Source organism: Cricetulus griseus, chromosome 4 (genome assembly GCF_003668045.3).
Source record: "Cricetulus griseus strain 17A/GY chromosome 4, alternate assembly CriGri-PICRH-1.0, whole genome shotgun sequence".
Taxonomy (NCBI): domain Eukaryota; kingdom Metazoa; phylum Chordata; class Mammalia; order Rodentia; family Cricetidae; genus Cricetulus; species Cricetulus griseus.
The window spans coordinates 27020853-27047487 of NC_048597.1; the positions used below are offsets into that span (position 1 = coordinate 27020853).

General features: G+C 35.3%; 1 protein-coding gene across 1 annotated transcript in view; it reads left to right on the forward strand.

Annotated features, from left to right (window-relative positions):
• Positions 1-26635, forward strand: part of Cadm2 (cell adhesion molecule 2) — a gene marked incomplete at its 5' end in the record, with an annotated part of 224968 nt that overhangs the window by 102919 nt on the left and 95414 nt on the right. The window contains 2 exons of the mRNA XM_035444348.1: positions 9541-9711; positions 23292-23382. Of these exons, the coding sequence (XP_035300239.1) occupies positions 9541-9711; positions 23292-23382 (262 nt within the window). The remainder of the gene's footprint in view (positions 1-9540; positions 9712-23291; positions 23383-26635) is intronic.

Below are 26635 nucleotides of genomic sequence, written 5' to 3' on the forward strand. Positions count from 1 at the left end.
AGACTGAGCAATCCATTTTATAATCTCCTAAGGAACTGAAAACTCAGTATGGATTAAAGACATTGAAATATGACATTGTTATATGGGGAATTGAGCTTCCTTATTTTGGTTCTTAGTCTCATTAACAAAATAATTTAAGAACAAACATGTTGCTGGGCATAGTGGCACATGCCTTTAATCCTACCACTTGAAAGGCAGCAGCAGGGGGAAACCTCTGATTTCAACGTGAGGCTGGTCTACAGGGCAAGTTCCAGGACAACCTGGGGCCATACCTTGAAACTTCATTTAAAAAGTCAGTATATAATTACATTAAAAGAAAGATAAACAAATAAAACAAAATATATTTTGTAGTCTTAAGGAAGCTTTAGGAAGGCCAAGTAATAATGTGGAAAATTACCAATACAGAGTCAGGTAAAAAATACAAGGGATTGGGCAGCAGTCTGTACAGCAAGCTGAAAGTGAAGCCGAAAGCAAAAACCCACCACCTGAACATCCCTCACTCTACCTATGTCACCCTGACTACGCCCTCTCAGGCATGGTCAGGCACACCTCTAGCCAGCCCCTAAGCAGGCATGGCTACAGCATCCCCTACAAAGTAACATACAAAGGCAAACCTATCTGACTAGAATTTGAAACAAAGGGGCAGGCAAGATATAAATATAGACAGATAACCAGTGGAATAAGATGGGGGAAAGGAAAAGTGAAACAATGTCATTTCTATAGTCACATGGCCGAAAGTGGATAGATAGATGTATCCAAGAGAAAAAGGCAGAAAGTCCAAAGTGTAACAGAGAAGTATTTTTGAGTTTTAGCAAACATCTGGCAGAAAGAAAAAGAAATAATAAGAAGGAGAGTTATTCTTCTCTAAGTAAAGGAAAGTTGAATTTTGTGAAGGAAATATACATTAGCTCAATGGAGGGATTAAATACTCATATGTCTTTACTGTGACTTTAACTCATTGAACCTTTCAGAGGATTAATCCCTAAATTTTGACAGGTTTAGCTGGATCAAATCACCTGTTTGAGTAGCATGGAGTGTTGGGTCTCAACCCAGGCCAGAGACAATTTAAATTACATTTTGTTGACTAGAGAGGAAGAACTTTTCTTCATAGGATTTCAACAAGACTCAGATTTCCTCTTGGATGCCACCCTACTACCAAATATATAATCATTACTTCTTAGAAGATGGGATGAAACTGATTAATAAACATCTAATTTGTACCATGAAAACGCAGAGAATTTTAAACAGTTAACAAGAAAACATTAGTGACTACACTGGAGTTTGTCATATCCTCAAATTCAGTCTCCAGATTATGATACCCATTTAAGAGATGATAAATACAAACAAACAAACAAAAAGTAAAGCTTTCTCCTAGCTTTCCTGAACTGCAGCACAGACATTCAAAAACAGCTGCTTTTAGAGTACCTGGCCCTAAATTACCTACCCAATTCATGTCTCTCAACCTTGTCATTTACATACAGACAGTGACTAGAACTGAACTGGTAAATTTTGAAGATGACTTCAATGCTGATCGTGTCTTTTAAACTGAGCCACACAGTTCTCAGTGGTTGCCTAGAATCATAAACCTCTGCAGTTATTTAAATGTCACTCTTTGCACACTAGCCAGCAATCAAGCTGGCTGTGAGATTTTTGAGGGAGCCTGATTTATAGCTGTTTTTTTTTTCTTCTCAAAGAATTTGCACAAGTTCAAAAATATCAGGTAAACTAACACAAATTGTAATGGTATTGAAAATATAGCAGTAACCAATTTAGTGTAGAAAAACAAGATGGACTCTAAAGTGAGATTACTAGTAGATTGCTTATATAAATAAGTTCACATTTACCTATGGCAAATCAACAGCAACAATAGTTGTTGGAGGTGCTTTTACCTATGACATCAAAGGAGCTATTATCAGTAAATTAACATGTGCATAAAACAATAGCGTTTTCAGATTTAATATTTCCTGACACAGAGGCAAAAGGGTTTCCGAGTACACCCTTTAAAATGAATGAAGATATCCCTGGTTTCAAAACCCAAATTCGTGTAGCTGGTACATGTACCACTCCTAACACTAATGCACTTGGTTCTATAAAAATTTCATATTACAGTTATGTATTCTGGTTATTAACCACATCTATAACCTTATTTTCCTCATATCCAGGCAACTACTCCTTTCTTCCTTATAATTCTCTTTCTGGCATTGGATAGTTTTTGTTTTGCTTAGTGTTTTCCAGAGTTTATCTGGGGCCATCTGTGTGATCAAGAATTTGGAATAACCATCAGAGAGGCTGGTGAATTCACCGGGGCTGTACAAATAGATATTATGTGTCCATCTCACTAGGAATACGTTAGTTGCCAAAAGAGCAATTGCAAGTGGGAAAGTCACATGTGTCCCTTCTCCCTCCATAGCTTGCTGTTAGGAAGTCCAACTGGAGCTTCATGCCAGTAGGGACAGCTTTTGTGAGCTCACAATTGCCATGGAGATATCATGCTTAGAAGATGGCATTTCTCAGCCCTCCTCCCTACCTTCTGTCTCTTGAAAAATTCTCTACCATATTCTGCAAGGTTCCCTGAGTCCTGTACTGAATCATTTTTATTCTCAGCCTATGTACCCACAAGGGTCTTGGCAGTAATCTTCATTTGCTACAAGAAACCAGGAGAAATTGTAGAAAAAAAATTAACCTTCTATGGGTGAAGATAAAATAAAATTGAGCATTCAATATAAGTAGGTAAAGATGACTTATCCATAACCCTCTATGGAACTACCCTGATGTTTTGAGATATTTTAATAATATTTGAGCTTCAGGAGTACAGCTTGCTCAAGGGAATATTTAGTCTTAGGTGTCAACTAATGCTAGTATCAACCATTGATGACTGTGTCCAAAATCAGGATTATTATTGACCCATCATAGAAGTTGAATATGATGAGGGATTTAAACTCTACTCTGTAATGATAACACTTCCCTCCAGGCACCAGCCACCGGAGCCCCGCTACCATGTTAGGGCACTCAAATAACACACAGAGATTAATATTATTTACAATGCTGCTGGCCAATGACTAGTATCTCCTATTTGATAGCACTGTCTTAAGTATCAACCATAACCATTAAGCTGTACATTTTATAAAGACTTATTTTATTGAGGACGACAGTGCTGTGTCCTCTCTTGCTGGGATCACATGGTGACTCTGTCACTTTCCAACATTTCCCAGAAATCTCCTCGACTCCCGGTTCCACCTATCTTGCTTTCCTTTTGACCAACAGTGCTTTATTTATCAACCAATAGGACAAACATATACACAGAAGGACTTCCCCATCACTACTCCTTTTAGAATGGGGACATATGAAATATTGCTATTGTGCTTTTTCTGCATAATTCAATTTCAATATCTTTTCAGGTACATTGGAAAAAGCTCTAATTTTGAAATTGTACTTTGTGTGACGTGTTCTCATTGTGTTGGCTTGGAAAAGGTTTGAAGTGAGTTAAAAATGAAAAGCTCCTCTTGAACATTAAAAATATTAAAGTATTTTGACTACTCAACTTTAATATAAGAAGTAACCAATTTTTTGATATTCCTGGTTTCAAATTTTAAACTTTATGTTTTTAAGTGACTCAAACAAGTCAGTTATATTTTTTTCCTCAAAGTTCTGTTAACAATTAATGACTGCAGGAAGAAAGGTGTCACTTTCTTTAGTTGTGTATTCACTGATAAGTTAAGTTGCCCATGCTACAGTAAATAATCTCTCACCCATGCATAGGCAAGAAAGTCTAATTAAACTCAGTGGGTCACAAAAAAGTGTAAAAGTATGAGATAGACTTATTGGGAAGTACAGGAATTTCAGGAGGAGAGAGAAGAGAATGAGAGAGGGGAATTGGGATTAAAAAGTATAATATTCATTATATGCAGGTATGCACTTTTCAAAAATTAAAAACAAATGAGAGCTTGTTACTCCAAAAGTAAAGCAATTAGTCTTAGAAACTAGAATCAATAGAATTTATATTGAGCAGTAGTCATACTTATCAAGCTCTCCAGAATGTTGACTTCTAGCTTCTGACACTAAAGCCATGTCTCAGGCAATTTGTAACTTCTCCTTTTGCACAGCAAAAGAGAATGTACTTAGCAGTATTTGTACCATGAGAAAAATTCAGATTGTATCCCTGGATTTTTTTTTCTACTGAGGTTATCACCTGATCCATCAAAAAAAATACATTTACAAATCCTATAGCTTAGGATTCATGTATAGAATGTATTAATGCCTGAGATTCGCACTAATTCCCTAATGATCCAGTTATCACTACAGAATATATGGCACAATATGAGATCATGTCTCTTATTGTACATAATTCCTACCTGAGATTGCCAAAAGGTAGAAAAGATATCACTTGTCATGTGGAGAAGATATGTAAGACCTGCCATGTCTTCAGCATCACCTATTAGCTTTGTAATGGATGGAAAAGTGACTTGTCCTACCTACATGCCTAACCATGTGGTATGGTAGTCTACTTCAGAATTCAGGAAAATGAATTATCTTTTTTGAAAAAAGTAGAAGTAACTCCTTTTCAAGTGTATCTGACAGGTGTCAAAATCACAAAAAGGAAGAGAACAAATGGGTCAAAACAGTTCAGACAGAACTGCTTAGGGTATGTTTCAACCACTCCTGAGACAAAGTTCCTTCCCTGAAACTCCAATGTTCATTATCAGAATAAAGTCAGAGAGGTAGGTAGCCTAATACTACAAGCCAAGAAAAGATGGCTAAGTAGGTATCTCTTGAAAACTGCTTTTTTCTTGGGTGTGGGGATCAATGTTTAAAAGACCAAGTGGTTCCTTGCTTTGCTCCTTAGTTAATATAACTCAAGATATAAAATGCATTTATTTGGGCTCATACTCCCTAAGTGACTCTTGATGGTGGTAATTCCTAGTTTCACTCTTCTTCAAAATATCCTATTGTTTGAATATATGGATATTATTATTCTACAGTCAATGGTCTAAAGGCACTGTTACAATACTTAATGCCAATGTGTCCACTCTCCTTACTCTTCAAAAGGGTTGTCTCTGACCCATCAGACAACCTTTAGCCTCCATACTATCTCCTATGAATACAGTGGAAAGGTGATTGCTGTGCACATTCCATTTTAAGACAAGGGTATGGGAACCCTAAAGTAGAATATGCAACAAAATGGCACTTAGAAACTATAAATAAGTTGCACAGTGGGAAGAAAATTCACATTGGCTCTATACCTCTGTATATTATCACATATTTTAAAATAATAATATGAGGGGTTAGGGAGATGGCTCCGTGTATACTGGAGTCATAAGACCTGCAAGCATTAGGAATCAAGTTCAAATTCTCAGTATCCATTTAAAATGTCAGGCACTATGACCTGTAACTGAAACACTGAGGGGTGTAGACCACTGGATCATGGGAGCTTACTGGCCAATTTACATGGACTAAGCAGCAAGTTTTCAGAAGTATGATAGATCCTATTTAAGGCTATGACATGAGAGTTACAGAGGAAGACAGCAGATGTCCTGGTATGAGCTCTGCAGGCCTTTGCACCAATGCATTCATGTGCATACAACACACCCACCTACCCACTCACCCACCCACAGAGAAAGAGAGAGAGGAAAAGAAAAATCAAAATATATTCTACATTTCCAATTCCTCTTTGTTTGGGAAAGATAAAGATTTATGTAATGAGGAGGAAGGTACACTTGAGTTACTGCTGTGGGTATATCTATTCACATTGTGACCTAGGTTGACCCTAGAAATCAACATAAAAATTATGAACTCCATAAATTATTCTAGTATGTATTTCATTTGTATAATTCTCATTAAGTTTAAGCTACTTATAGTTACCTTCAAATTTTATTACAAAGTAAGTACTTTATTAATGACATTTTGTAAAGGAAGCAACTGAATGGAGCAGATGTGTACATTTTTAAATACAGGTGTTATTCAAATAAAACAATTAACAGTGCATAAGAACAATTTTTCAAATGTAATATAATGTAGTCATAAAAATTGTCAAGTCTAAACTGTCTTACTTTTTTACTATTAGAACAAGGAATAAGTAACCACTGGTCATAGATTAACAGGGTAATCTAAATGTGTATCATAAATCCTTATGGTAGAAAGTAGCCATAAGCATATCTATACACATCTGTATTATCCACATAAAATGATTTAAAAGTGGTCATTTCAGTTTTAATTCATATTTAACTGAAATTGTATTAGTGTTACATGTAAAAATATCAACTAATGACTTCAATAGAAACATAAATTATATTTATGAGATGCATTTATGAAAAGTTATTCACGTGACATGGTATCCTAGAATTTATAATTAAAAGACAGAGTTGTACCACTTCAAACTGGTTTTATTCTCCACACATTTCTAAGAGCTATAATAATTCAGTGTGTGTATGTGTGTGTGAGTGTGTATGTATGTGTGTGTATATGTATGTGTGTATACATGTGTGTATGCATTTGTCTGTGTGTGTTTGTGTGTGGCTGTGTGTAGGTTTGTATGTTTGTGTGTTTGTATGTGTGATGTGGTAAAACTTTGGAGGTTTTTCATATAAAACTATAACTTTAGCAACAAAATATTTAACAGTTACATACCTGTATCATTACTAACATATGGTTTTAAAAAAAATAAGCAACAAAATAAATTTCTGTTTTCCCAGAAATAAATAAAACTCAAAGAATAATGAGCATAAATGTCCAATATGATACTTTTTACAAGTAAATGCTTTTCAGAAAGTTGAAAACAAGCAGAATTAAATCTGTTGCTCATTGCTTTCCTATTGTTAAAATTAGTTTTTGAATAGATAGTAACAGATATTCTACCTGAGGCTATTTGTGAAGAAGGGAGTCTTTCTGAGGAACTAGAAGTCCTTGAAACTAGAAGAGAAAGCCAATAAAAACACCTGCATTAGTGCCTTTCAGATTGCTGTCTCATGAGTTAAAAGAATGAAATTTGCAGATTGCAACACCAGAGAGGGTGCATTTTAGATTATATTTATTATAGATTCCTAGGGAGGATCGTAAGAGAGATGGAGATCAATGATATTTGAGTTAATCAGACCTACAGGTCTGCCCTGAGGTGGGCCAACAGCCCAAGGCTGGGAAGGGAAGCATCAGAGAAAGAATGAAAAACCCCAAAGGTCTAGAGCTTCTGACTTAAGCTCCAGTCAGTATCAAAAACAAGGAGACTGACAAGAAAAAGGGAAATGATTATGAGTGAAGACTCAGAATGGTGGCCAGATACAGTAGAAATTAGAGCAGCTCCTAGAGGATGTGCTGGGGAGCTGACACTCAGGGAAAGAATCATTATTTCACCTATGTCTTTAGCATGACTTGGGGTGAACCTGTATTGGTGAGAGTGGTCCCTTGGCCAGATAATCCAAATGGATTATCTCATAAGGGGGTAGGCAATGACATTTCTCCACCAGACATCAATGTCATTGTTTTGGCTAGGAGGCAACAGCTTTCCCTTAAAAAGCTTTTTCTATGTTACTGTACCTGACACATATTTAGTGATGACATACTTGCTTCCATAAATATCATTGTTTATGTGATGCTGAGAAATAGGAAAATAGAGAATGTATGACAAATGCTTATCAAATTATCTTCTCAACTACATATAAGATCTTGCTACAATAGAGTATATTAACTTTAGCATATTGTATGATTTCTAATGTGTTAAAATTATCCTGTTCTTCTTAACTCCTTCAAACTTGAGCATTTACAAATTAAGGAATGCACAAATAAGCTTTGTTTTAAAACAGAACAAATAATCCAAAAATGACCATTTGACTTAGTTAGGGTTTTCATTGCTGTGAACAGACACCATGACCATGAAAATTCTTATAAAGAAAATGTTTAATTGGGGTGTCTGGAAGTTTCACTAGTTCAGTCCATTATCATCATGGCAGGGAGCATGATAGCAAACAGGCAGACTTGGTACTGGAGTTTAGAGTCCTTACATCTTGATTGGCAGACAGCAGGAAGTCTACTGAGACAGCAGTATCCTTGGTATAGAAAACCTTAAAACCAGCCCACACAATAATGCACTTCCTCCAAGGCCATACTCAATCCAACAAACCCACGCCTCCTAATAGTGCCACTTCTTGTGAGTTTATGATGGCCAGTTACATTCAAATTACCACACCATTTAACAGTGCATCAGCCTTAATATAAAACTAAGCTTGTGCTGGGCGTTTGTGGCACATGCCTTTAATTCCAGAACTCGGGAGGCAGGGGCAGGCAGGCAGATCTCTGTGAGTTCCAGGCCAGCCTGGTCTCCAGAGGGAGTATCAGGACAGGCTCCAAAGCTACACAGAGAAACCCTGTCTTGAAAAACCAAAAAAACCAAAAAAACAAAACAAACAAACAAACTAAAACTAAGATTGAACACCAATAAATGAATTCACATATTCAGAAAAATACTATCATCATTTATGGTGAAAAAAATGAATTCTTCAACCAAGGAAAGAATATTTTCTCTACATTAGTTCTAAAGCAAAATTATGTAAAGTATTTTCAGTATTCAAATATTTCTATTTATCCAAGGTGTCCACTTTTCTCTGTTAAATATTTTGTATCATTTTTTAATTTACCCTGTGTTGTTCAAGTGGAAATTAGAGCATGTACACATTTCACACACTGAGTCATAAGCAGATAGTGATGATCCTACTCTTTCCAGATGTGCTTCCAGTTCATAGGCATTACATGAACTCTTATGTAAACATAGGCTGCAGAAGGGAATGCTTTTGTCCTGGAACTCACTCTGTAGACCAGGATGGTCTCGAACTCACAGAGATCCTCCTGCCTCTGCCTCCTGAGTTCTGGGATTAAAGGCATGAACCACCAAAGCAGTGCTTTGTATGTTGAGGGCAGAAAAACTTGGATTTGATTATAATCTATATCAGGTTGATTTTTTTTGAATTTTTTATTTGAATTAGAAACAAAATTGTTTTACATGTCAATTCCAATTACCTTTCCCTCCCCTCTTCCCCTGACCCCTAAATGAAAACAGATAAAATGCAGCATCCAACAAAGACACTTTTATTGTTACTTCTAAATTTAACTCTTTAAATTTATTTTTGTTGTTTTCTTTCAACTTGTAATACAATTGTATATAGGTCTCAAATTATTAGCACATTCACATATATTTTCAAGAACAATATGAATAACATTCTTCTAGTGTTACTCCTATATATTGAAAAGGTTTGCTCTTAAAAACTGGCAACTGGGCTGGAGAGATGGCTCAGAGGTTAAGAGCACCAGATGCTCTGCAGAGGTCCTGAGTTCAATTCACAGCACCCACAACATGGTGGCTCACAATCATCTATAGTGAGATCAGGTGACCTCTTTGGCATACAGGAATACTTGGAGTAGAATGTAGTCTATATAATAAATAAATAAGTCTTTTAAAAAACTGGTAACAATAGAAGATTGTTTTAATTTACTTGTGAGAGAAGTCTAATGGTTATGGACAATGTCTCAGAGATTTTCCTCAACTTGAATTTTCAGATGTTAAGTATTTGAAAGAAGAAGATGCTAACCGAAAGACCTTCACTGTCAGCAGCACACTGGATTTCCGAGTGGACCGTAGTGATGATGGAGTGGCTGTCATCTGCAGAGTAGACCATGAGTCCCTCAATGCCACCCCTCAGGTAGCCATGCAGGTGCTAGAAATACACTGTAAGTAAACACACCCCATTGCCTTTATGTCTACAATGTATTTTCTTTATTTGCACTGAAAACAAGCATTAAATTACCTGAAGTTACAGCAAATCTGCCCAAAATCTACCTATCCTCATGAGTCTCAGTCATGTTAAAAGGTAAGAGTCCTTTATCTGAGCGTAGGTCTTAACAACGATGGACAATAAAGAACACCTCAGACATCACTGCTCTTAATTATGTGTAGTTCTGGGTTGAAGTTGACATGTGTGGAAGAGGGTGGGTGACAACGGTGGGGTCATATCAAACTATCTTAGTTACTTACACTTTGTTTTCCCTTGTTTCTAGCCTTCTATATGCTATATTTCATCTTTTTGAATGCAGGGGCACCTCTACTACATCTATAATTATCATTTACAATTGCAGTCAAAATGTTAATTGAGTGTTGTTCATATGAAGGCCAGTGCTGAAGCTTTGGCCATTGTCTCACACAGCCTGATGTGCAGCCAGTGTTGTGAGTTACAAGGTGCACAGGTAGCTGTTAGGATCAGGAGATACAAGTCAACTGCTAGTAAATGGTAGACTTGTAATCTGTTACTTAGAGAAGGGGATACATATTTACTAAAGTAAAGCTGAGTAAACTGTCTCCAGTTGTCAGCACCATCACAATAATAAAAATGTTTCTTTTACTAGACTTGTAACTGGAGGTTTCTCTCCTGCTTTCCAGTTCCCCAATAACCATTAAGAGGCCTAATATTGATTACAAATGTTTGGCCAATGGCTCAGGCTTATTACTACCTAGCTCTTACATTTAAATTAACCCATTTTTATTAATCTATGTATTGCCACATAGCCATGGTGTTACCTCATTTTTTACATGTTTTGTTTCCTTAGTGGCTGCTCACATCTTCTGTACTCTGTCTTCTTGTTCCCTCGTCTCTGATTGAATTTCCTGTCCTGTTGTATTCTGTGCTTCCATAGGCCAAAACAACTTTATTCATCAACCAATAAACATATTACATATTCACAGCATACAGAAAGCATCCCATATCAAAACTAGGTATAAAGAAACATAGTAAAGGTAAATTATCTCTGCATGCAACATAGGATCAAGGGACAATTACTATGCAAGAAAAATAAGCTAAATGAGATGGTAGGAAGATGAAAACATGGGGTAAAATCATTGCCTTGATGAACTTATCCACATGTAATGCTGAGAAATAGATGATACAAATCCCTGAATTAGGATCACACCTGTCACATTTATTTCTAGAAATAACAAGGCAATCAAAAAGACTATGGTAGAACCCACTATGACAGAATAAACAGCATTAGGAGAAAATTCCAGAGACATGTCTGAAACTATTGAAATTGAAAAGCAATTTGCATTGCATTAGATTAGATTTTTCTCCTGCTGTCCTTGAAGCAGATTCTAACACAAGCACACATGGATTTCACATGAATATTATTTCTTATTTCAACGTTTATATAAAATGACTTTGTGAAGGTTGCTAAAAGAGCTTAGACTGATTATAGAGAATCAATTTCTGCTTAGATTTGATTATAAGCTAGATAATTAATTCCCATGAGCTACAGACAATTTAAGTCAAGTATGAGACATTTAAAAGATTCAAATGGATTTTCATGACCATCCCTTTGCATTGTTTGTTTGGTCAATGAATCTTCAGGGTACAAGAAATAGAGTATATTGATACTTTCAGAAAACCTGTATTGCCATCATAATAGTTTGAATGTTTAATTATACATATACTGTGAGAGGTAATAGTATTTGAGACAATAATTTTCATTTATTTAACTATAGTTCAAATATCTAATGTATAAAATTAATAGAAATCAAGTCATAATAATTTTTGACAAATACCATCATGGCATGGTCCTTCAGATACTGAAGCAGATGACAATTTCTTTAGTTTTATATGTGTTGATGAAGACACAGCAGATGAGCTGTTGAGTTTTGTTACTAAGAGGCAGAATGTTTTGACTGAAATTAGACTTGTGGGTATGAGTATTTGCCTCAGTGGTGTTTTATGCAGAAGCTTGAAGACTTGAGCTTGAATCTTCAGTATCTACAAGAAAGGCAAGCATAGAAGAATACACTTGCCACTGCTCCTGAGAATACAAAGGCAGTGGACAGTGGCTGCCTAGCTAAGAATGTGTAATGAAAGAACTTTCAACTTCAACGGAGACTTCATCTCAAAAAACAAGTTGGATAGTGATAGAGTAAAATCAGTAGTAAAATGCTGAAGTCTACCTCTATTGTAGCCATTCCATGAGCATGCACAAGTGAGAAATCCTTTACACATAGAGACACACAAATACATACATCTCAGAGAAACACAATACTTTAAAAAATGAAGGCAGGATTTTGGGAGAACGTTCAGGATTTGGTGCTATCAAGAATAGAATTGGGACTGGAGAGATGGCTCAGGGATTAAGAGGTCCTGAGTTCAATTTCCAGGGCCCACACAGCAGCTCATAGCTCCCTCTAAGTCCTGTTCTAGGGGATCTGATGCCCTCATACAGACATATCTGCAGGCAAAACACCAATGCACATAAATAAAACTAAATTATTCACCAGGTGTTGGTGGTGTACACCTTTAATCCCAGCACTCAGGAGGTAGAGGCAGGTAGATCTCTAGGAGTTTGAGGCCAGCCTGGTCTACATAGTGAGTTCCAGGACAACTTCCAAAGCAATACATAGAAACCCTGTCTTGAAAAAAAAGAATTGAATGATTTCAGTGGTAGGAATTTTGTGACTTGATTTGGAAAACAGAAATTTTAAAGCAAATCTAAATTTCTTAATATAAGACACACTAACCAGACTAAGCCTCTGATGTCACCTTGGATTTTCATTGGCCTTGGCCATGTCTTCCTCCATCTGATAGTCACAGAATAACTTTACTGCCCATATTATAAAGAATGACTGTGGTCATTATATTTCAGTTTAGCTGTTAATTCTAAACATCTACTGACAAGTTCACTTTTACTTCCTTGGAAATTTAGATTGGTGTTATAAAATCCCTAGTCACCTATTTGTTGTATATTTTCTTATATTTATAATATTTTATGTGTATTGATTTGCCAAGTTTCACAGAGGACAGTAACTGAATTCTTTACCTTTACAAAGCTTCATATTAAAGATTCCACATTCATGCTGAATGATGAATTAAAATAACCATTTTCTTCTATCATGGATTAATATGTAAGTGACCAGAGGGCAGAAACTAGATCAAATTAAATTATTTTTCTTAGACACTAACATACCATCATTCAAGTGCATGAAACTAATTAAAAAGCAACTGATGGTAATGCTAAATGTCCCTTTAAGGATACAGAACATTCCCCAGAGATGAAACAAGTATAGTGATTTGAGAGAGCAACAGTTAGTATTAAAAATTAGAACAAATACATCAAATGGTGCAGTATTCATAATCACCTAAGGGAAATGCCAAAATGTCTATATTTTCCACCTAGAAAAAGAAGAGTATCACACCACATAGGCATGAATACATGTGTAATACATATGATGAACAAGTTGCTATCAATACAATTAGAGGAAGATAAAATGGAGCTTTGGAAACAGTGGTAAAATGGAGCAATTAATAAATTCAGGATTTCCCTGTGGTATAATAATACTCTCACTGTGGATGACTAAGGACATGGTCCCAAATGGAGAAACACTTAGAAGAAATACCTGTGTTTTCACTAGTGCATGAAAAGAGAACATATGCATTTCTTTAACAATGCAGACTATAATAACTGCACAAGACACAGAAATCCTATTGCCAGATTGTAAGAAATTGGAATTAAGAGTTGAACACAGAACACCAAGGAACATAATGAAAATACATGGTAAGATTAATTATAAAAGGGTGTTTCAACTCTGTACCCTTGTTAGGCAGAATTTACAATATACAAAGTATTAATCATTTATTTAAATACTTCTACTTTGATGAAAGGGACTCATTTTAAATTGGAATTCAAGAAAGTGGAGAACAGATTTCTTTTTTCCCTGTCAAACACAAAATGCTTTCAAATTTCACGTATTAGGTAAGAGAATACTTCCCAACTGAACAACATGAAAAGCCACTCATTTTTTATACATGAAATCTCTTATTTATTATCTTTCTCGATTTGTCCATATCACTGAAACAAAACTTTTTATTTGTCTGATTTAATATCTAGGAAACAGATCCTTTGAGTCAGATTTTATTCAATGCTAAGTAGAAATAATTTATTTGCACCAGCAGAAGACTACACAGCATAGAAGAAAAAAAACAAGTTATTTTCTGCACATGATATTGCATTGGCATAGTTACACTAAAGTGTTACTCTTACTGAACATGAAAAACACAAGAAAATAATAGTACAATGTCAGGAGAATGCTATTTGTATGAGAAATCACTATAACACTCCAGAGTGAGACAAAAATTAGTCTCAGTTTCTTACACTTATGCATGATTTTAAAATGCATTAACACTTTCCCCATCAAAACATATGATCTTATAGTTAATTGTTAAAATTTGTTTTGTATTCGAGGGTGATGTATCACCTATAAAAATGAGTAAGTAACTGTTTAAAATGTAGATCATTGACATTTAAACAGTAAATAAAGCAATTAAAATGGCTCATGTATTATCTCCTCCATTTGAGCCCAAACATTGTTTCTGAGTGACAATGGAAAGTGGTAAGCAAAAACAAGGGAAGAGAAGAAACTAGAAGAAGATATGAGGCATTGGGAAGGAAGGGAAGGGCTTTGGAAAAGTGGAGAAGGGGAGGGAAGGAACTTTAGATTTAGTGATAACATTGTGCTTAAATGAGATCAGTTACATTAACAATAAATGAAAATATATGCATTAAATATATTTAAAATAACAAAGCACATGTTATCATTCTTAAATGAAATAATATGTCTATAAGGAATTAATGGCCAATTACAATCCCTGTTCTATACATTTTGATAATTATGTTTCCAGTCTAGTTAGCAGAACAATGGATAATAAAGGTATTTCATTTCCCCTTAGCCTAGTACATTGTAAAACGCACCATAGTGTTTCTATAGTGATTCTGTTGTTAAATCTCATTTAGAGAATTACCTTGGGCTAGAGAAACAAAGCTCACTGTTGTAAATTTTTGCTACATTTCTCAACCATGTAATGTATTGCAGCTCTTATTTTCATGAATTGATTAAAAATACAATTCTGATGATTATAGAAGAGATTCAGTGCTTATGTGCTTGGGACTACCAGCTTGGTTGTTTATGTGCTCTTTTTCTTGTGGGTGTTTGACATAATCAGAACAAAGCTATGTCTAAATGGAAATTGAGATTTTTTTCATTTGATGTGTTTTTCCCCTGGCTCTTCTTTCTGACAGTTAAGCATTGGAAATCTGTAGGCTGTAGACAGGCATCAGTGCTTAAGAGCACTTGATACTCTTGTACAGGACCTGAGTTCAGTATCAAGCACCCATAGTGGTCAACTCAAGCTCCTTATATCTCCAGGGACCCAATGCTTTCTTATGTCTCTGTGAGCACCCACACATAATACAGAGTCACATATGTCAATACAAAATAAGTGTTAATAAAAATAGTGGAAATCTGACCATGCCAGTTCACCTTGCCCAGCACCCATGTGTTTCTGAAGCCCAAGGAATATGTTCCAACTTTATTAGTGTATAAGGCATGCATGTCTATGTGCCATATGCATTTAAAAACATCTATCTCACTAACTGACTTCTCCTTTGGAAGAGTTGGTTACTAAAGGCCGCTAATGCAGCAATACCTCTATTCAGAAACCCATAGATTTCTAAATACTTTCCAGGAATAATACCTGAAGTATTACAAATATATTTTGTTCATTAGGTAAGTGTTTTTTCCCATATAAATGACAGACCTACTCCATATAGTATTTTTAATATCAACTTATTCAAAGTGATTGAATTATGAAGTATTTTACTCTTTCTAAATATGATGGTTCAAATTATCATTAAATTTTGTGCTATTGATCATAATTTATTTTTTGTTGTCAATATATATGTCTGTCCAACTATCTGTGTGAATTCTAAGTTTCAAAAATTAGAAATTATTCTTTACAAGTAAAATGATACCCTTTGTAATGTTTTATTCTAAACAAAGCTTAATGTATTCAGTTTTACTTAATTAGAACCCAGAACATGAGAAGCAAGTATTCTACAAAAGGGTTTCAAGCCCAGCCCTAAAGTGTTACCACTTCCAAATGGTTATTTTGAAGGACAAAAAAGGAAGGATTTCATTGAGACTTAAAATAACAGATGCTTACATTGCAGGTTGCTCAAAAAATTTAAAATTATTATAAGCACGGCTTGCTATTGGCACAAAAAATAGACAGGTAGACGAATAGAGTTGAAAGCCTATGAACAGCTGATTTTTGATAAACAATCCAAATTTATAAGATGGAACAAAGAGACATCTTCAACAAGTGGTGCTGACATAACTGGTTGCGGACATATAGAAGACTCCAGTTAGACCCAAGCCTATCGCCATGCACAAAACTTAGTCAAAATGGATAAAACACCTCCACATAAATCCAACTACACTGAACCTATTAGAAGACAAAGTGGAAAATACCCTTGAATTAATTGGTATAGAGACCACTTCATGAACATTACACCAAAGACACTGAGGTCAACAATTGATAAATGGGACCTCCTGAAACTGAGAACCTTCTGTAAAGCAAAGGAGACAGTCAGCAAGACAAACCACAGTCCACAGACTGGGAAAAGATATTCACCAATCCCACATGTAGTAAACAAGCTAGTAAACAAGGAAGACCCTAAGAGAGACATACATGGTACCCTGGAGAAGGGAAAAGGTTCAAGATCCCTGAGCAAATTGGGAGCACAGGAAGAGGGAGCAGAGAGCTAGGAGAATGAGAATGGGAGAAGAGGAGGGATGCAGAGGACATGAGGGAGCAGAAAGGTTGAGTCAGGGGAAGAATAGATGATAACAGGAATGGAAAAACCATAATAGAGGCAGACATTTTTGGTTTACAGAGAAATCAGGCACTAGGGAAATGTCTGGAGATCTACTAAGATGACACCAGCTAAAAATCTAAGCAACAGAGGAGAGGCTACCTTAATTGTCCTCCCCTGATAATGAGATTGATGACTGACTTATATGCCATCCTATAACCTTCATCAAGCAGCTGGTGGAAGTAGAAGCAGACACCCACAACTAATCACTGCACTGAACTGGAACCCAGATGCAGAGAAGGACCAGTTAAGAGCAAAGGGCTCCAGAAACACACAGAAAGAGCTGACCTGAACATCGGGGAACTCTTGCTCCCCAGACTGATAGCTGGAATACCAGAATGGGACTGATCCAGACCCCTGGAACATGGGTTTCTGTGAGGAAACCTGGGAAATCAATGGGATCTCCTGTAGAAGTGCAGTACTTATCCCTAGCATAGGTGTGGACTTTGGGAGCCCATTCCACATAGAGGAATACTCCCTGAGCCAAGACACACGGTGGTGGGCCTAGGCCCTATCCCAAAGAATACGATAGACTCTGATGACACCCTGTGGAAGGCCTCACGATCCAGGGGGAGCAGAAAGGATATGTGATAGATAGGGTTTTAGTTGGGGGGGGGTAGTAGAGGAGGACTGGAGGGAGAAGGGAACTGGGATTGTCATGTAAAATAATCCTGTTTCTAATTCAAATAAAAAAAGTTGAAAAAAAGAAATTGAACACATAATGAAGAAAATTAATATCAAAATTTTAGAATGCATGCATATTATAGAAGACACAGAAAATAATGTATTTTTATGTGAATTAAAAATGTTAATGAATAACTGTAATAATGAATTAAAAGTGACTAAAAATCTGGGATGATCCTGGCCGTGGGGGCAGGCACCTTTACACCCATGACTTGGGAGGCAGAGGCAGGCTGATCTCCGTGAGTTTGAGTCAGGCTTCTTCTACAAACTGAGTTTGAGGACAACCAGAGGTACACAGTGAAACCATGTCTCAAAAAACAAACACACACAAAAAAACATTATTTTAAATTTTATTTTGCAGATAACTTTCTACCTACTGGGTTTCTATAAGGATTTAGAAAACTAGTTTTGGTTAACCTGTATACCATCAATCAACCAAGACACCTTCCAGAGCCCTGATTAGTCCTTTGACTCTCTGTAATTTCTCTCTTTCTTTTTATGCATGGTCCACAATCACTTTACTTTTGTTCTTATTTTGGGTTGTGTGACATTAGCCTCCCTATGACAGTCTCCCCTTTATTTTCTGGTTTCCTCTGTAACTGATTCTGCATTTCTGCCATTTGTATCCCTCTGTAGTTTTCCTCACTGCTGTCATCTTATGAGCAACCATAAAACATTTCTGAACCCTCAAAGTATGTCATATAAGCTAAAACAATATGAAAGCAAACAACTGCAAAGATGGTGCCCCTGTTTATAGATGTCTCCAAACCATCACAAAAACACATCCACACTCCGAACAAGTCAGGATCAAGTGAGAGTAATAGCTGTGCCCTTAGAATGTAATTTTAAGCGATTTACATTAAATTTAAATAACCACATATTTATTGGCCAGCACATCTCTTGATGATGTCTAGTACTTTCCTCTTCTAATTCTGTTATTAGTTCTTTTAATCATGGCAGGGTACATAATTGATAAGTTAATGGTGAGTAAATCTTAGGGTGCTGATGCAACAGCATTTTACATACTATAGAAAGCATAGCAAAAGCATATGTAATATTGTAATATTGTAATGCATAATAGACTTTTAAAAGGGTTTAATGTTTGTGTAAGTGCAAGATAGTACAGCTTAAAATCTATTTTTAAAATTAAAATTTGCTTTGTTATTTGGCAAGACCTTCTAGTAAAATAGAAAGCATTCAAGCCATGAAATATTGTTCTTTAAAAAAAAAAAAAAACAGTACTTTGAGCAATGTACTTAAAATCATGTGCTGCAGAGTTTATAATTGTAAAAAGTTTGAATTATAAGGCATAAGATATTGGTGCACTCATTGTCCTCTGCTTTAATTGATTTCTTTTGCTTCTCCTTCATGCCTTCCTCTTGACTCAGCTCCATGGTAAAAGCATGTTGCTGCTAAGGTCTCCGTAGTCCACTTATTTTTGCCAAATTACAAACATGCATTCTGAATCTTGGTCAGGACCTAATACTCACTTTAAAATGTAAGGTCATTTCTTACTGTATCTTGAAATTTATCCCAGTTCTCCAGACTGACAAATGCTTTGGGTACATAGCATCCTAGAATGCTATTCTGAGTATCCTTTTATTATTGTTTTTTCAGAAAATGTTTGTTCAATGATTTCCAGTTGCCTCAGTCATATTATCAAATCTACTTCTCTTTTTTTCATACAGTGGCTCATGGTAGTCTTTACCAGTTCCAGAGGTTCCAATGCCTCCTTCTGGCTCAAGACTCATGTCACACACACGTGCTGCACATGCATACATTCATATGAAACACACACACACATAAAATAACGATAAATAAACCTTTCAATTAAAGTCTTAGAGGAAGATCTTTTGTAATAAATGCAAAAGTGAGGATAGTTTAAAAGGCTATTTTAATCTGTCAAAAATAATAATATGAAAGCAACCAATGAGAAATTAGAAAAGTGAGAGACACAGAACATTTGTGCACAATCCATCAACATCAACAGGTAGGCTTGCCAATAACAAGAGTGCCAAAGCACACTTTAATCTCAGTTAAGAACTGAACTGAAAGGATAACCAGTTAATTTCATAGAACAGTATGACACCATAAGAAAAACCACGTTATTACAGTGTTTGTTTTGAGATTAAGTAGAGAGACACGGAGCTTATTATGGAAATCTGTGCTTTGGAAAGATTCAAAAGATACATTGGATATGGAATGTGTAAATCAAGGAGAATTATGTACCAAGTATTTGATGTATATTTGTTATTATTAGAAGAAAGTTTGATTTTCTAACACAGTAATATTCTCAAACATTAAGTGAAGAAGGATCATTACAAAAACTTGTTAATTAACCAAGAAGACATTTAATGGAGGTCCAGTAGTTACATTTACCCTGATCATATACAACTTTGCATAAGAAAGAAATGATTTCTGATATTATTGGCATGTTTTCTGAAAGTTATGCTAAGCATTCTGTAGCATCAATTCTAAAACCTAGGGCTGAAATTGAAAACGGGATATTACAATGCATTATGATACCATGTTACATTGTTATAACTCCTTTAAAATGACTGGTAAATTTTGATAACAATGTGTCCCGTAAGTTTTAGGAACTATGTAAATTTTTATTATTCAAATAAATAATTGTGAGCATTAAAAGGAAATATTTTTGTCAACAAATAACATCATCAAAAATTATATTTTAATGAAAGACCTGAAAACCATGGACAACCTTGAATAATACAATTTGTTCCAGCTCTAAATTATACATTATCTTTGTTCATTCAATATAGTATATGGAATGGATTGGTGTTTTAGCCAATATCCCTAATAGGAAAAGCTTATTGGTATGTAAAATCAAGTTTTTATTTTTTTAACTACAGACAGAATAAGGTAGGAATTCACAGGCAAAGCATTTTATTCAAAGGGTCCACTTGTTAACCTGTAAAACTGTCAGTAATGGGCAGATGTTGTTGAACTACTGACATTAAATGTTTCAAAGGTTGTGCTTTGAGGTTTCCCATTATGTGGTTTCATAGTAATTTCATAACAGCTATTCTGTAAAATCTTTGTTACAAATACAGAAAATCCATCCCATTAGATCAGTGTTTCACTTTGGTTTTAACCATAGATTAAATAGAACAGAATGTATCCTGACTTCACAAGTTAACACAACTTTATTTTTTTTTATTTTAAAACGAATGACCTTTGTGTTATTCCATTTTAACACTGCAATGATTTTCTTCATGAATGAACCTCGGAATTTTTCAAATAAAAATAGAAATAATATATAAGGGGGAAAGTTTCCCAACCTATTCACACAGTTTCAGTTATATTCAAAGGAATATTGCTTTTAATATATATATATATATATATATATATATATATATATATATATATATAATATTGCAGTCTGAATAGGATAGAAATCTCAGGAAAATGGTACCCCTACCTTTCCACTTGATTCAACCAAACTTTTAAATGAATTGTCAGATACCCCACAAACATGTTAGGCTGTACCCATTGTTGTTACTGTGGCTCTGAGAATGACCCTTGATCTCTGTACTTTCAGTTTGAATGAGTATGTTTCTGTACGCGCATAACAAACAAAAATAAGAGCCCAGAGCACATAACAGTTAAAAAATAAAAGCAGCAGACAGAGATCATCATCAGAGAATGAGGTGACAGCATCCAGTATAGACTGCAGGAGTAACAACTAAACAAAATGTAATGCCAGCAAACCTGGATCTTATAAACATCCAGATAAACTGGCTTGGAAACTTGAGTCAACCAGCAGGTCTTCCTGACTCACTATACAAATTTGAGCCACATGGAAAATCAGAATTAGTTATATAAATGTAAAAGGAGACTCATTTTAGAGAATTGTTCCTGAAATTGTTGAACTTGATACGTCCAAGAATACACAGAGTGAGTCAACAATTTACCCACTAGAGAATCCTTGACTAGTCAGTCTTCAGACGGGGTGTAATCCTCTGAGGACTAACATTCCTTTTTTGCTCTACTTCAAAATCTTCCAATGTTAATATTAAGCTAATACTAAATCATTGCCACAGATATTTCTAGAATACTCCTAGACCAAATTCAATAGACACCTTAGGGTACACTCAAACTGAAACACAAATTCCTGTCACAGACAGACAAATGAAATTTACTTCCCAAAATCATACTTTTCTCCATCCTTTCCATTAGAAATGAGTTTTTCTCTTATAAAGATGATATTGCATGTATAGACTGAAGGTCAAAGAGGATCAGCTTCAATTTGACTAGAATAATCCTAGTTCACACATAAGATCCTACATAATTATCAACATTTCTCTTCTTGTTGACTAAGTTACATTATAATCTCAGTCAACCAATTATTCCATAAATGTATTTAATGAAAAATTAATAAATTATGTTTAAATTTCTTACATTATTTAACAAGTATAATGAATTTTTCATATTTTTCAAATTAATGATTTTTTCAGGGTCATTTTATAGTATTATAATTTACTACTATGCACATGGGAAGTATATTTGTAACCAAGTATTATTTTTATCATATATACTTTTTGCATGATGTCAGGAACCAAATCCATGGTCTTGTAATCTGCTAGTCAATTGATCTGATACTGATATACCTTCCCAGCCCTGAGCTTACTTTATATCTCAGGCTGGGCTTGAACCAGCTCTACACTTGTCTTTGCCTCTCATATACTGAGATTATCAGTATCTATCTTCACCTAATCCTGTCTTCTATTTTTGGCTTTTTCACATATATTGTCCTGTCTACAGGCTTGAGAAAGAATTTATTTGGAACATAAACAATGTCAACGCAGAAGATCAGGTGCATAATTATAGTTTGATGTCTTAATTTAGAGAAATTTCAATACTGCGTCTTTAAGGAAGATAACTAACTTAAACATTTCAGCATTGATTAACGCTGCTTGAGCTGGTTTCCAAACCAGTGCACTAATATGATGTCAGATGAGTTCCATTCTTCCATTAAGCCTAAGGGGAGGAAGAAAATGACAGTCTGAGAGGTCAGAGCTATTGTGTTTATTGCACAGTATATAGAGATAAGAGGGAAAGAACTAGGTCACATAGTTCTATACATACTATAAAGAAATCATTGTGCTTATACTGTCCCTCTATTCTTTACACATTATTTTCCATTTCCTCTATGAAATATGTACTTTCCTGTTGATTAGATGATATCACATGCCATGGGATTTATACATGTGGGTGTCCTAGAATTTTCTTGAATCTATTTCCACAAGGTTTGATTTTATTAAACAGAAACAATTACTATTTTTTTAAAAAAATTATAACTTTGCATAGGAAACCAAATGTTACCTTCCAGGACTATTATAAATAGCTATTTAATGTGTTTTGTCCACTGTACTTTTAAGAAAGCAGCATGTGCTCAGAGCTGCAGGGCTGCCTCTTCAAAAGCATTCTGCATAATGCTTCTGAGACTGTAGTTTATCGGGAGTTCATTGGGGGTTCTTTATTGTGAGTCCATGGTAGTCCTGTGACAATGAAAGTGTTGTTATTCAAATGCACATGAATGCATTCAGTCTACAATAATAGTATTCATAGCAATCTATAAATAGTTGAAGAAACAATTGTGTGAAATACTTGATATTCATCTGCACCACTATTTTTTGCAATGTCACATTTAAATTCAAATTTCAGAGGTACTCCCAAGATACTCAGATAGTTTTTGTTAAATTGCAAAATAGGAAAGTTGCAGTCTCATACACACACATACATACATACGTACATACATTCATACATATATATGTATATGAAACAAAAGAGATGGTGAGCATAGGTGTTATAATTTAACAGTGTATCCTTATGTGTCATTAATGACCTTTCTATTCTTTTGTTTCTAGATACACCATCAGTTAAGATTATACCATCGACTCCCTTTCCACAGGAAGGACAGTCATTAACCTTGACCTGTGAATCTAAAGGAAAACCACTGTAAGTGATTTAGTGAATGAGAAACTTTTCACTCTTTCTTATCTCAGTGTTTGATGGCAAGGTAACTGTAGAACATCTGCATTTTAAACTCTTCTTGTCAAACAATAGAAGAGGATTTTTTTGTTTATTTTTTCTCCGTTAGATTTCTCCAAAATGAATGTGTTTGAATTTAGAATACAAATACAAGGTACATGATCAAATGTCCTGATGAATAAAGGCAACTTTGCTCAAATGGAATGCAATAGTCTGTCAGATATCATACACTATGCCATCTCTCCCTTCCAATAGTTGATATCTTTTATTTAGAGAAATAATACATTTTGAAAATTCCAGGATTGTTATTTTAAGAACTATGCATCATTTCCTTTAGGTATGATTCAGCAAGTCAACCTCAATGAAGCTCTGGGATTCAATTATGTAGAAATAAGCTTGAATGCGTAATATCCATGCTTGCATTAAAGATGACTCCAAAGAACTATAATCTCTTGTTTTATGAAACAACACAAAGTCTTGGATGTTTAACAAAGAGAAAACTCCATCTTTCTTGGAAGATCCTGACTAATTGTTCTCCAGGGATGCTGATGAATGGCACCTTGCAAACAGAAAAGGGGAAAAGAATATTTATGTTACAAGAAAGAAAAATTAATCTAAGAAATCTGAACCAATTTTATTTTCTTACTCACAAAGGTTTAAGATTGGTGAGGCAGGACTTACTCACACTTCAGTTCTCTCCAAAGCTTAGAGTCTTTCACCTACTGTCTGTTATTTCAGCTGCTGAAACTAAATTTCTGCTTCTGCTAGCTAGATTTGCTGTGTACTTTCAAGAATGAGGCTCATGGTGATTTCAAAATTGGAGTGGAAGCCCTAGTTTTTCAGGGAGAGAAATGACCCAACTCTGGATAAGAGACAGTTGTCATCCTTGTCAGGCTTGCTTCTCTAGTGAAGGTTTTTTTAATACTTACTTGCCAAAATCCTACTTAATTGGCATTTGCAGCAAGAATTCATGTCGATATAGATTTAAATACCCCAATATCATGTAGTATCTTTGAAAATAGATCAGTAATGGCTTCAAACAGTCATATTTTGCATTTATCCTTACTGGTCCAGATGTTATAATGAATATAATATTATCATTTTACAAATAACTTGTTTTGATTTAATCTCCTGTATTAGAGCCTTATCACCAGTGTTTCTTTGTTCTATTAAGACCCAGGACATTAGCCATAAAGCTAGAGTCAGCTTTCCATGATTCATTCTTTGGTTTAGACTTCTTTCTTTCTTCTTCTAGTCTTCTCAAAATCCACCCACTCCTCCCCATTTTAAAGTATCATTTCCAGTAAATGAAGGTGTTAACTTCTTTAAAGAGAATTGAACATGCAGCCCTCTGTAGCTCATACTATAACGGCAACAAAATCAGATGAAGCAGACAGGATGAGACTGACAGGAAACCATTTGGTTTTTTTCCCAGAAGGAAATCTTCATGTTCTTGAAGACAATGGTTTTACTAGATCAGAGAGACCAGAGAGTAAATGGAAGAGGATTAATCAGGAAATTCATCTCTGGAGAAATAATAGAATCACTAATGGGAGGATCAGTCACTTTGAGAGGAAGAAACATAAAAAGCAGAAAAGAGATAACAAAAACATTCAAAACAATTTCATAATAAAGAATAAATTAAAGCATGATAAAGAGACTGCCCATATTTCAAGGCTTATTTCAAAGAGTGGGAGCCCAAATAAGGAGTATGGCATCTCATGGACCCACTGGGCAGTCTGAAATTGTGTCATTTATTCTGGTAATCACTAACAAAGTTCTGCTCCATTACTTTGCCGCTATTGCACCTGATTCCCCACTTTGTTATTTTGGCATCACTGAAAGGCAACACTATTGGCATAGCTTTCAATTGTTTCCCAAGACAGTTAGTTTCCATTATCTTTCTTTTTCACCTGATCCACTTCTAATGAGCCAGTGGGGATCAGAAACATATAACAAATAGTAAGTGTATTTTCATCTTATAAGTGACCTGAACAGCACTCTTAAATCATGTGCAAATCTTTGCTTGTTCCTTTAAAACGCAAGTTTGACCAACATATGCTGTCTCAGAGAATGAGCAATTCATCATTATTAGGTGCTTTGTTTCTGTTAAAATCACATCCCTATCTTTGGTATAAATCATGAAACCATTGCATGGCTCAAGTTGCAGTGAGACTCCTGTTTGTAACCTGCCCTCCAGAATGCTAATGTTGTTTTCCTTGTTCTAAATGTGAGGACCCCAGTGACTGTTTATGAACAATCATGCCTTATTTGCCTGCTTTGGACAGGAGCCTTTTGCCATTTTCCTGTAGAACAGCTGCATAACTTGGGCCAGTACCAAATTGTTCCACTTGACATTACTACGGAGGCATTCTATTCTTTGCTTAAAAGAGAGATTACTGTACATGTCTATTGTTTTAATTTTTGTCTAAAGTGAGGGCCAAGATAATGCCAGCTACTTTTTCTTTCAAGTCCCCAGAGTTTCTACAACCCTCTTCTGTCTTTGGCTGAATTCCCAGACAGCTTTTAGGCAACACATTCTCCGTTTATAAAAGTGGGAGAAGAAAATACCCTTTATATTACATTAAAGTCATGACCCTAGAAGATGCAGGGTCGCCCTTGCATGCTGTGACAGGTGAATCAGAGTTCATTTTAACCCAATGTTTAGCACATTGTGAATTCCCCTCTTTAAATAAAGAAAGCACCGATAACATTTTCTAGTGGATTAAGTGTGCGTTTGGCATTTATTCTATAAGAAGAAAATAATTACAGGATCTGATGAATTTCCCCTGTATATATAGCACAATGTTTGTATTGTAACTGCTGTTTTACCTTCTAATAATTATGATTTTTCTTTTGTTCCTGGCAGAAATCTAGCATGCATAATTGCAGAGACAAACATCCTATTCTGTGTAAGAAGAAAGAGTTTAACGTTTAGAAAGACAGATCACATGCCTCTGAGAAACTAGTGAGGTGTCAGAAAGGAACAATTAGATACACATTTTGGATCTGATCAAAAACATAGGGAAGAACACTTGGGTTTCCTCATGGACAGAAAAAAATTGTTTCTTCAAAAGACACAAAAGTTAAGGCAGAACAGCTTTGTACCAGTCAGTTTCTTCAGCTTAGAAGGCAGACTCTTCTTACAATGCACAAATCACAAGTCATTTGCCAATTGTTACACAATCTAGTTAGTGAAACTAAATTGCAAAATAAACCA